At 39.2% G+C, this 13,468-nt stretch overlaps 1 protein-coding gene across 3 annotated transcripts in view; it reads right to left on the bottom strand.

Annotated features, from left to right (window-relative positions):
• The window catches only part of SUCLG2 (succinate-CoA ligase GDP-forming subunit beta), a 164,608-nt gene that overhangs the window by 85,577 nt on the left and 65,563 nt on the right, over window positions 1-13,468 (bottom strand). For all 3 annotated transcript variants that reach the window (XM_090022437.1, XM_090022438.1, XM_090022439.1), the window contains exons 3-4: window positions 3,312-3,411; window positions 3,117-3,207 (exon numbers count right to left, since the gene is read on the bottom strand). In XM_090022437.1, the coding sequence (XP_089878563.1) occupies window positions 3,117-3,207; window positions 3,312-3,411 (191 nt within the window). The remainder of the gene's footprint in view (window positions 1-3,116; window positions 3,208-3,311; window positions 3,412-13,468) is intronic.

Here is a 13,468-nt window from a genome sequence, read left to right as displayed (position 1 = left end):
AGAGAAAGAATGCACTTACCTTAAGCCAGGCTGTACATCTTTACAGAACAAAAAACAAAGAGAGATAAGAAATTAGAGTTTGCCACTGTTGATTAGGCAGAAGGGAGGGAAGATGCTAATGGAGATATGACTGGGAAGGAGTTTCAACCCTTAGAATAATCTCGCTTCCTTTTCCTCTCTCTTGCTTTCTTCCTAGAATATAGGGAGATCTAAAGGAGCAGTTCAAACAAGCCACTGTTCAAAAGCAGACTAAAGAAAACTAGGGATGAAGGAAGCTGCTAACAAACGATACAGAACTACTGTATTTTTTAAAGGATGCCTATTCCTGGATGTTTTAAAGGAAGTCTACAAGCTGGCACTATAAGCTGCTTGCTATTCTTGCTACTTTAACAGGCACAGATTAGTTTTACCTGTACATCATGTTTAGGTTTTATCTGTATATAGGGTTTGGCTTTCTTGGACACCCTGCACCAGTATATCATCAGTCTACGCAAGTACTGGAGCCAGTTGCTGGAGTTCTGAGTTGAGCAAAAGCACCGGTCAGATGATACCAGAACCACAGGGCCTCATCCTACCTCGTTCGAGTTCTCCAAGCAAAGCCACCTGAACGCTCATGAGCCAAGAACACCAGACAGAGCGGCTTTCCATTTGGTATTAATGAGGGACATATGCAAATGGTTAGTGAATTAGAGGAGACAAGTTGTGAATATGTGTTATCCTGTTTTTCACAGCTGCTTTGTGTAGAAATATCCAGGAAGGGCAGAGGCAGAGTATTTTTGAGGCACTCTAGTAACGCCACATTTTCCTAATTTAACATGTAGCTGTCTAAACTGCCTCTAAATCAACTAATTTCACAAGAAAATCTCAAAGGACCTTTGACATTGAATCATGTTTGAAATTTTAATTTTCTTACTGCTTAAAAGGAAGTCAGAGGTATTGGATTCTAACTAGTTGTCATGGTAAGCAAAAGACCGGTGCCCTTCAATAACAAGACTCTCCAAATTTCAGGGTGCCATAAGAAGACTTAATGTAACCTCACAAACTAGCTGCCAAGCAGGAAAGGAGCTATGGGGTCTGTTTGTTTAAGAAATACAATCCTAAGCAGTACAGACATGTTTTAACTGCTTTTGCAGGCACAGAAGTGGAGAGAGCCATCTTTTTTCCATTTAACAACTCTATTTTTTTTTTCCTTAGGACAAGCGTGATTTTCTACTTCATAATTATTCTGACTGCAGATATTTCTTTAAGGAGAGATGTTAAAGATAGAAACAGCACAATACTGTCATTTCCTCAAACAGGTCTGATTTATAGAACTTAACTTTTAAAGGGTCGTCAAGCTTCCCTCCTTCCTGTGGCCATAGCTGTAGACATTGAAACATTTGCCTGCTAACCTTTCAACTCATACAGCTGCTCGTGCAGATGATGGCAGAAACACTCATTTTTTCACATGGGTTTTGCATGTATACTTCTATCACCTGTACGTAGGTGTTTGAAATTATCTCTGGGCTGTGCTTTCAACAGATCCTGAGAAATATGCTTGCAGGTGTCTCTGTTTACAATTTTTTTCCTAATCCATGTTGCAAATTTTCTCTCTAGTGGCTTTTATTTCGTTGCTATATTCTGAGATATACTTTCCAGCAACATAAGCCAAGATGCTGGTGCATTCAAGGACTTTTAGACCAACGAACAGTGAAATGCTTGTAAATGTGACCCAACCAAAAAATAGGAGGACAAGAGCTTGCCCGTATAGGAGAATTTTACCAGGTATATTTAAAAACCAAACTAGCTCTCCACGTGGATTACTCTTAACTTGGAATAAAATTGCTGATATAACTACTGTTATCCTAAAAAAACCCAGCCTTTTTTGGTTTAGTTTATGACAGTGCTGCTCAGCTCTGGCCCATGGGCTGAATGAACCCAGCCCGCAGAGCTGTGCCATGCTGCCACGCTGTCCAGCTTCCTCCACAAAAGTCATTTAACGCACATTCTTTTAAACAATCCACTCTGAAAAAACACACTTTTCATTTTCTATCAATTCCCGATAAAAAATTAGACGTCTGCTTTCTAGGACTGAACATTTAGATGAATATGCAAATCTTGTAATCAGACAGGCAAAAAGGCAAAGCTTCTGCTGCTGGCATATTTCAAACAGTGCAGCTAACACAAAGCACAAATAAGACTGAAGCACTGGCAGAGATTTTACTATATACAACTCTACAAGCAGTTTTAAGGTGGGCAATGTCTTGTGTGCGTGTATTAGTAGGGTCTCCGATAGCCCTGCGTTCATGGTAATTTTGTTTCTTCTTTTTGTTATCACAAAACAACTGCCTATCGGGATCCACTTGCTAGTCTAACAACAGAAATGATACCAAAGAGCCACTACGGTATCTCCTGCAAGGTCTCTGAAGCACCTGTCCAGCAAGGCATCCTCATTCTGTGCTTACGCTAAGGTTCAAAGAAAATGTTAGCAACTAGCTCCCACCCCCACAGACATACCCGTTCAGCTCATACCAAAGAAGTCTGCATAATAACCTATCCCTTGGCATCAAATATACAGCATGGCTCTTCATTATATACCCTGTCTGGGGATCTCTGTTCAACAAAGCAAAATAAGAGATGAAAGTCAGACTGTTCCAACTGCAGCCCACATATTACATTTAATTTCTTACAGGGTTTAAGCTGAACGGAGAGAGCCTAAGAAAACCCTGTCTGAAAGGCTGCCCTTTGTTGCTCATCCCTAAGCTAATAATTAAGGACACGACCACCCTACATGTAAAGGCAGTTACCCACAAGAAGAAAGTGTAATACTTCTCTTTTCAAAGTAGCCTATCAAAAGGTACATTTCCGCTAATGAGACCACATTAGAATTTAGCGAACATTTGCTTCATCACATATAGCAAAAGGAGTTTATGCTGTCTTGCTCTTCAGCAGGCTTAGACATGAACAAACACTTAAGGGAAACAAAAATAGCACTATGGCCCTTTATCAATGGAAGGGAATGTAATCAATCAGGGATCAGGACTCAAAGACCTGGCAAAGTATGTGGCCCACATCACAATGCATTAATTTACAGTTGTTCGTGTTTTTCTAATTTTAAGGGGAGAAAATAATCTAACCTTCTTAACTTTAACGCCATCCTTTGGAGTTTGCTTTGTTGCAAGGTTGTACCCAATCATCTGCTTAGCCAGCTGACCAACCTCCGCAGGGCTACAAAAGAAAGAAGTCCAGTTATGAACTCATTCATTAGGTAAACAGTCACTGTAAACAGCCTCAACATTATCGGATTCAGGTCCTTTGATTTTTAGACTTACTCTTTAGTTAGATGCACTCCTCCTTTTAATCCACTATTGAAAACACCTTTCCCTCTTCCTCCTGCCAGGATCTGAGCTTTTAGAACAATTTCTCTTGCCTCTGTAACAGAAAAACAAATATATGGTGTGGTGCTATTTAATGCCATTTATTGACTTACAATAACTACTCATCTACTTAAAAAAATAACTAGAATGCCATTAGAGCACATTGGAAAACCAAATGACCAAGAGTTCAACCAAAAAAGGTTGTTTCCTATTTTTTCATGTCTAAAATAGGAAAAAGAATAACCACAAGCTACCCACAAGCTAACTAAATATGTGGGTATTTTGACCAAGTAATTTGGTTACTAATAAATGCCTTATTAAACAGTTTATACACAATTTGCATAGTTTCTTTAGCCAGCATTATTCTCCATCAGAAGGGTATGTTCTTTCAGTGGTTCTGTACACATATGATGGCATGCAAATATCGAACCAGGCTAGTAACCTTTGCGCCTATGGAGGAGTCCATATCTGTGTACTGGGTATAGTGCACTGGTCCATCACTTCCCAGGCTGAAGTGGCCACTGCAATCTCTGCTGTTCCCTTACGTGAGTGTTTGGATCAGTCTGATCCATGGAAGTACAAACCCAGTGACTATGTAAATGCCACTTCCCTCCCTGCCATCCTGCTACCTACTTGGCTCCTATCCTCCTTCGGTTAGAGGACCAAAAATCAAATCTTGTCAGCACAAATACCACGGAATAAAATGATTGCATTTTTATATTAAGATCGAAGCCTGCTTTTTTCCACACAGCCCATAAAAGAGCATGCTAAAGAATATCTGATTTTCAGGCTTCTCAGGATAAAATACATCCACATGCTTATCCATCTGCTAATGTTTGATATACATCATTCTGAGCCTTCAAAACACTCTCCTTTACAATACTTCATGCATTCGAACACATTCATATTCCCAGCTCCCTATTATTCATGCCACTCCACAGCAGATAACAAGGAAATTTAAATGCAACAAAAAAGTTTTGTATCAGTGTTTTCTAAGCATACAAATTATTAAGATGAATTCAACTATAAATCACTTGCCAACTGACAGTAGCAAAACTTAAAATCACATTGACGGCTGTGATAAAACATCTAATTTGCCATTGTTAATGGACACTACAAGCACTTAATTAGATTAGTTTTACTCACTAACCATCCCAACAATGAAAGCTTTGTATTCTGAGTGATAAGTGCTGTCAATTATGCATGTGATCATTATGCTTTGTACCAAAGGTCTTTAGGTTACCAACTCAATTTTATTCATAGCTTCCACATTGCACACTACCCTGATTCTTTTCACTTGACTGTAACAAATCAGGCAAGAAAGCTGAATTAAATGACTATCTTTTTTATAATCTGGCAAAAGAACGTGAGGACAATACAATACCTTCAGAAAGACAAGGATCAGAGACATAAATACACAGGCTAAAAAAGTAAGCATAACTATGTAAAGGTTAGACCTGAAGTACTAATCAATATACCAGCTCAGCAGAACACAGCACAGCAGGTTCTTCTTACCCTGGGGGAAGCTGACATGAAGTTATTTAATTCAATAGTTATTTGCCCAAGCTCTGGAAAATGAAGTAAACCAGCCAAATCTTATTTTACAATAACTAGGCTTGATCATTCAGTATTTACCAAGTTGAATCACTACTAATGTCACCATTTCTATTTTATTTAAAGATCTGATTTCTGGAAACGCTCACACAAATTTCTGTTTGTTTTTATGTTATCTCCTGCTTGAATTCCCAGATTACATTAGGAAAGACTATCCCATACAAGAAATGTAATTTTAGTCAAAATATATAAAATGATTTAACTGTACTTTCAGGATAACTTGGAAAAAAGCACAGATTCTAATCACATTTGTATGGAAATCTATTAAATGTATATTCACACAATAAAATTATCATGGATTTATTCCTTTAGCATCTATCAAAACTGGTTTAACAAAGCTACAAGCAATTGTAAAAGACAACTTTTGTGCAGTTATAAGTTTATACATACAATCTGTGCTTGGCACTATTCAGAGTATGGCACGTTGGTAGAAACAGGAATGTTCTGTGGCATAAGAGAGTAAAACGAAACCCTTCCATCAGCACTTCACTTGCTAATTAACATTTCTCAATCAATTTCTATTCCATTGTTTGATCTTTGTCCTAATTGTTTTTCAGTTCAAAAAACATTTCAGATTGTTTGTTAAAAGTGTATAGGTTTTAGCTGTAAATATCAGCTTTGCAGCATAAAGAGAGGATCCCAGCAGTAGAATTACTTTTATTAATTATAAGAAGAATACTTGAACCACTCTTTGCTAGATCTTATGTTTCTTTCATTTCTCTGCTTATACTGCTGGAAAACACAACTTCTGGTCTATTTTGTTTGACTTTTCTGTTAGGATACATGAATTCCAGATACTTTCACTGAAGTGTTTCAACAAAACCATGCCAGGTCTCTTTAACTGTATTTCTCTTAGACATAAAGTTGAAGGCCAAGGCCTGCAGTCCTCCTTAGGCAAAATTGTCAAGCGTTGTGTCCTACAATTTCAACTGGGAAGAAAAAGTGCATTTCTATCATATTACTACTACATACTCATGCAGATTTAAACCTATATGGACAACATTTAAGCTACAAAATGCAATGAAAGACTCAGGAACTAACATTCTTTACACTGTATTCTACAATCCATCTTTCTTTTCTGTTAGCATCGTGAATACAAATTGCTGTGACACCCTGAGATTGCAATAGGCTCAGTGTTATAATGAAAGCCTATTTTGAATCAATAAAATTGGACCTGCTTTGGGGAACTATGATTACTCTGGTCCACTGGTACTGCCTGCAGCAAAAGTGAACAGCTTGTTCGCAACCCACTGCTGTATATATTTAACTACTGGATTCTTGATCACAAAACAATACACTGAGAACTGTGGTTTCTCTTCTTACCCAACTTGATAATTTATTACCTGTGAATATCTTTCCATTAAATGTTGATAGAATGATATGCTGGCCCATTTAAGTACATTAACATTTGCAGTTGATCAAAAAATAAAAATAAAGCTACCATATGCAGAAAGGACCACATATTACAGGCGACTGCTGCTGTCTCACAACAACAGTCCCATGTACCAAGTCTGACGTAAGAACAAAGAATGGTTTTGGACCAAAGAAATTCACTCGGCCTTTAATAAATAAGTCATCATTTGATAGAGTATGGCAATGGGGTCTCCCTCTCAAATCCTCATCCTACCTCTCATTCACCGAGTGACATTCCACCTGCTACCTGTAGATCTCAGCTCATCTGCGAGCCAGGAACAAATCTACTAACTTAGCTTGAGAATTAATATTTGCTCCTGATGTAGGGCCTGACACCTGAATCTCTTTAACCTTAGTGTAATGCAAATGATTTTAAAGAGGAGGAGGTGGGTGGGGAAGGAGCAAAACTCAGGCAGTGTCACGTACATAGGAGGGAGCAGTCAAACACTGCTGGAGAGTCTCAACCTGGGTCTCAAAAGGGTCTTGCAGCCCAGGGTCAAGCTCTGCCAGCTGGACGTTCACTAGGATGTTGTGTTTGTCTATGCACTTTTGGGTCCACGTTGCTTTTAAGCTTACCTATCTCAAAGCAGGCTTTATGAACAGCCTCCTTTCTTTGCTGTCTCTGACATGCTTCTGTGCCTAGGTTGCTTGGTACCTTCTCTGGAAGAAGGACTCTATGGGTGCATCCAGATGAGTGCACACGTGCAGTACGTGGTGCCATCGTCCCGTCTGAAATCCTGATGTCAAGTATAACCCCATGCTAAAAAAAGGTGATGTGGCTGCAGCGTGTGCTGCCTGAAACTGGAGCATGGCCAGCTGGAGCACACTCCACCGGTCGGCCAGGCTCCCTGCAGCTGGAGCCCTGGGAGGCCCTCAGGACCCCAGGTAAAGCTGCTGGCCCCAGCCTCCACTACCCCACCTGGGGCAACTTGCCATGCACCAGAGCATGCACGCATGGGTGTTCTCCAGGGACACGTAGCAGTGGCACAACTGTGTCACTGCTGTTTGGCCCCCAGGAAACGCAAATACATGCTTGTCTGGATGTGTCCTATAAATCCAGGTGCCTTACACTGTGCTGACCAACAAAGATGTTAGTCTGTTAAACACTCCCTTTGTCAGAGCTCCTGTGCTTCAGGGACTCAGGACAGCCAGAGCAAACAGACACAGGATTTTGCAGAGGGATTTCTAAAAAGCAACTACTCCTTACTTTCAAGAGCCCAAGAAAGGTAAATGGTAGGTGAAACAACAAACATCTGCATCTCTCCCTGCTTCAGCCTCCTCACTCCTGCTGAGGACTTCTGACACCTAGGTCAGGACAGGTCATGGGGGGTTAGAAACCCACAGGCAGCTGGTCCTGAAATCTCAGAACAGAATTCATAAGCAATACAGTTCGTGTCACCTTTGCACACAAACATGGACCTTTCTGTATGCATGCTAAAGGTTATATGTTTCCTAAGAGGTTACACTGCCTACAACCTTCTTAACTCCCCTTGTTCTTAGCATTAAAAGGGATGCAACTGGTTCAAGCAACACCCCCACATATTACCAGGTAAACAAACTGATGTGAAATAGGAGCTGTTAAATATATATATTTTTTAATTGAAACTCTCCCTCTTCCACTCCTCCCACCCTTCCCCTCTTACCACTCTCCCACATTCCCAAAGGAAGCCATCTTTTCACATGCTTCATTCCCCCAGTCTTTGAATTTAAGTCAGATCAATCATCCTTTTTATAACTCCATACCCTGGAATATATTGTATATTTATTACTAGATTAGAAGCCTCATTAAAATCTATAATGATAGATTAGCCAGATTCCTGAACCTGTCACTGATGTTATTAATTACTTTCATAACCATTACGACACACTTCACCAGTAATAAATTTTTTTTAAAGCCAGATAAAAATCAACAAAGTTAAGGCTCACCCTTAACACTGTACTCTTAAATCTTCTCAAAATAAGCAATCAAGTAGCCAGGCTTGCATTTTAACTACCCCAGTTTTTTATAATAAACGTGTCGTCACTTGATCCATGAGCATCGACGCTGAATTATTATATACACACAGCCACCCATTCTTCTATGCACCTCCTTTTTACCTGGAGGCCAGGGCACTGAGGGAAAAAAAACAAGTGATCATGTAATTAAAGAATGCACATGATCAACAGTGTTGAATTAAGGCTGCACAGGCCATATTAATTCTGGCATTCTCTAATTTTTGACTGCTTGACTTTGCCACCTTCATTTTCTTTAAAGGTAGCTTTTAATGTATAATGAGTAGATGGATTGCACAAATGAAGTGGCACTACCTGTCACCCTTGTGACAGAAGGGACATGGATTGGAAGATATGAAAAAGGAGCTTTTTTCATGCCTGAAAGAGGTCCCTGAGGAACTGTGCTGAAGCACATCGATGGTGCAGTGCGGGAAAGCTTGCTCTGCCAGTTCTCCTTTTGCATCTGCTCTAGGATAAATAGACAAGCTCAGTGTCTAGTGCTGTCAACCTGGCAGGCCCTGCAGGACTGTAAATTTAAATGGAATTAAATTGAAAGGTTATGCTAACCCTGACTGCACTGGCCACTTCTCATTGTATGGTATTATTGCTCATCTTAATATATCTTAAGGCTATCTTCGAGACAATTCCTCTTGCTCCACAGTATGCTATTCTGACCTAAAATATGGGAGATATTACTGACCATCATTACTAGGCCAAATGTCCTCATTTTGAGTTTTTACTAAAGGGTCTTTGTATGCACAACAAGATGCATTCAAGTTATTTGTGTCTCTTACCAAATATGCTAATAAAAATGATGCACTAATGAGAAAGGGAGACATTTTTCCCAGTAATGTTATTTCTGCTGTTCAGCTGATTCATGCACTCTGGTTTTCTTCCTTTATTACATCCTCTGTTTCAGCCACATGAGGACACCCTTAAGACTGAAAAAGATCTGATTATAAACACAGAACTGGCATCGAAATTTCCCCCTTTGGCAACCTTGATGATGAAAAAAGATAGTCACCCTAGAACCTCTGTTTTTGACTATCAGTGAACACCTTTAATTGCTCATATTAATTGTGCATCTCCATCATAAACTAACACTAAACAACAAGTATCCATCTCAGACCTAGGCCATGCGTATGCACCGAGAGCCACAATGTCTCAGGACACTCAAACTGCAGATGTTAAACCAGCATCTCCCATGGTTATAAAATTCATTCTGCCTCTGTTCATCTACTTTGCAAATGTACATTTGGAGCATGCCTGTTTCCCTTATACAGGTAGAATATATTAGCTCGTCAGTTAAATAGTCAGGAGACAGTTTTTTTTATATCTGCTCTGAGTCAAACATAATAAAAACCAGCCACGGACCGTTTGTTAAGGTGCTCTTAGCAGATTTTCGGCAGGCAATGGTGCTAATCATGCCTTTTTTCAACTTCTGAGAAGGAGCTGGAAACTGGAACATATCTTAAGGTGTGTAGATTGCCAGCTCTCTCTGTACTGCATTTTGCAGTTCTCAAAACATCGTTGTCATCACCAAAATACGAGACTTTTTTTGTTGTTGTTATATAGAGTTTTGTTCTAATGAGAAAACAGTTGTGGAGTAGGGCAGCTCAAGTGTGTCCTAAAAATCCTACCTAAATATCATAGCAGCATTCATTATAATACAGTTCAGAGAATAGGATTTATGCAATCTGTACTGCTGAAGTCAAACAGTCATTAAGAACAAACATCACTCTTGCCCCTAGCTGCAACAATATGCACACCTGTTTTCCTGGCTGGTTTTCAAAATTTCATTCTTTGTGATGATATGCAGAATGCTGGAGCTAGAAAAAGTCTCTTTTTGGACTGATTCTGCCTCTTTTATACATTACTGAACTGTAGTGCTGCTGCTGGGGAATTTGTACCTCATGTAAAAACTCAACAACTAGGGACTTTAATATGGGTTTGTGCATAATTCATTCTTAGGCATAAACAGGCTTCAGAAAAGACAAATGATAATATGCAAAACACAGAAAGTATGAGAAACTACTCAGAAAAATCACATACCAAAAAAGAAAAGGAGGCTACCAACCCACTCCAGTAATTAGGAAATTTTTGCCTATAACATGCAGCATGCCACTCCTGATTTAACCCTAATTTCCTAACCACTTTTCCTGGCAACCCTCTCTCTACCCTCACCTTGCATGGAAGAGAAAGATACTTAGCTTTCACTGCATGAAGACTATTATTCAACACTTGTGGTACTGAGCTTAAACTGCTGATTTCCTCCTCACAATTAAAAAGAATTGTTAAAATTTAAGTCAGTTTAACTATGCTGCCTTAAAAAAAAGAAAGAAACGCCTGTTTCCTTCCGCCAAAAATGAGCAGAATTCAGTACATACAACTCAAGAAGGCACTTAACTGTAAGCATGCACTAAAACCCCACTGGGCTTTAAACGTATATTTAAATACTTTGCTAAATTGGAGCTTTGAATGCTTCATAAAGAGTTTTTCTTTAAGCTTAGAGGCCAATCCACAGTGTGGGTTTATGAACCCACAAGTCACAGGTACTAGACACTGGCAAAAACTGCAGGAAGAAACCACTGCTAAGAAAATAAGAATGGAACAAAAAGTCTGGTTTGGATGAGTGAGCAAAAGATTTTTTTTTTTTAAACAAAAGCTGCTGTTGGTAGGAAACAGTCATGTGAACAAGTGCTCTCTCATCCAGGCTGATATTCCCTAACAGAGCTGTATAAAAGACAAGTGCATATAGGAACCCTATATCTCTCTGTCTCAGTGTGGGGTATCCCAGGACAAACAGCAGAAATATCGAACAAAAGCCATCCTAGTAATATTTCTGACCTGGTTCAAACAAGTGGTACTGGAAATGTTTTATGAGAGCCTGATTTCATGCAATACAAAGGTGAGGATTAATGTACAGTTGTAGCTATATCTCTGAACTCATCTTCCAGTCCTTTGAAGAGTGCTCTTCGCTAGGTGTCCTCTGGGATTCGGTCAGGATTGTTCCACTGGGCTGGGTCATTTTCCTGGAAACACAAAGTCTTTAAAATGGTCTCTATGTGCAAACTTGACTTGGCTCCAATAGAGCCGAAGGTGGAGACTAAGTTTGAAACTATGCAGATGAAGCTGGATTCACTCTGAAGTCAGTCATCATCTGAACAGATGAACGTCTGAGGGGCAAAGTTTGATGTTTGTGCCCTCACTACAGACATAAAAGAAGGAATGCCCTTGGTTGACTTAAGAATCATATACTGCAAAAGTAGTTCAGGGCCTTGCTCTTTAGATCTCCCCAAAATCAATTCTTGCATATGGAAAAAATTATAACCAAAGAAAAAACAAACAAAAGCTTGCCACCTGTAATGGAAGAGAGGCAACCAAGCAGCCACAGCATGTAAAGTGTTTACGAGTCTCAAGCAGGAAAAAATAACAACAAAATAAAAATACACACTAAAGGAAGTAAAATGGGCTTTATTAAGATGTGGCTATTTACCACCCACTGTACTTAAGTTTATTGCAATATTTCCTATTTAGAGAACCAGGAATACTAGAAATACCCTGATAACGATAAACGCTAGGTTCAATAAAACTTGCGTTGCTTAGGAGTGCTTGCTTTACCTATTAGACAACCGATGCTCAGCATGAATCGGTGGAAAACTAGACTGTAATCTCCAATTGTGCAGAAGGCCTGAATGAAGCCTATGAAGTATTTAAATCCTATCTTGAGGATGGGAAAGTCAGATATCAGGGATGCTCAGGCAATCTGCTGACCAGTTATACGAGGGCCAAAGAGTAGAAATAAAATGGGGAATAAAAGTGAAGATGAAAAATCTGATGAGGCTTGTTTATGATGTCTCTTTTTAGTCTAGTAGAGACTAATCTGAGATTTCTGGTCAATGCCCGGTATTCACTTCCAGCGCCACCAAAAACCTAGATAGACTGCGTCCACTCAGAAAATGGACCTAGAAACCCTACTACATAAAGAGCTTGCTACATGTAAAGGACAGTGAGAGAGATAAAAATTAATGTAGATAAAAAATAATGTATTAATTAAATACAGAAATGCTGCAACCACAGTTGTGAGCATATTTGTTTCTGAATATATCTTATTGCACCGTTTGCTGAAAACCTTTCTGGGATTACTGATGTTGGTTTTCATGGTATCTAGCTTTTCATTTAATACAAAACTACTGTATTAAGCAGTACAAAAAAGAAATATTTTGCCCCTAAGGCAACTGGTAAATATTAACTACTGTAAGGAGATGAAGTTTCATCTGCAGCATGCACTGCTGTTTTATAATTTAATATAAGCTAGTACCAATAATAAACTAAGAGCTAGTAATAAAGCAGCGGATGCTCGATCATCCTGCGCTTGCTTTTGTTTACTTTTGTAACACAGAAAATAGAAGTCATGGCTAAAATAATAGCAGCAAACAGCTCAGAAAAGACATTTGGTGCAGGGATCTGCTGGTCTTTATTATTCAGTATTTAATTCAATGGATATAGTATGCCATTTAAGACTTTGCTGTTCCATAAAAAGGGACAGCTCATTAATCATGATAATGTTGATGACAATACGTTCAGAGCTAAGAACAAAGCTTTTAGACAATCCTATGCATCAAATGCACGTGGCCAGAGCAGCATTGACCTGCTTCACCAGCCCCTATCACCTCTCATGTAGCATATGCCAGACATTCAAAGAAGTCACACATAGAAGAAGAAAGACATTAGTCTTTCAAGTACAGGTTAGAAAGCTAACAGAACTATTTATGAGCCCTCTATGCATTTGCTTCTCTTCCGTTTTTCTTTTCTATTACACTTCTTCCTCTGCACTATCTTTGTTCATTTTCAGCAATCTGTAACAACGGGCATCTTCAAAAGAGAAGATCCATTTTCCCCATCCTAACTACACTTGAGGTCACGTGCATGTCGAAGATGTACACGATAGCTGCTGCCTCTTCACACCAGTATAGTCTTTACATAAGGCTACAGTTCAAAAAAGCCACCATATTAAAAACAACTCTTAAGCACATTCTTAAATTCCCAAAAAGGTAAGAGCCTGAAGTGCTGTCCTTAATCAGAATATGTAA

Source organism: Crocodylus siamensis, chromosome 11 (assembly GCF_052110815.1).
Source record: "Crocodylus siamensis isolate JL-2025a chromosome 11, ASM5211081v1, whole genome shotgun sequence".
Classification (NCBI taxonomy): domain Eukaryota; kingdom Metazoa; phylum Chordata; order Crocodylia; family Crocodylidae; genus Crocodylus; species Crocodylus siamensis.
The sequence above is the reverse complement of the archived record's forward strand: the minus strand, read 5'-3'. Positions and strand labels throughout refer to the sequence as shown.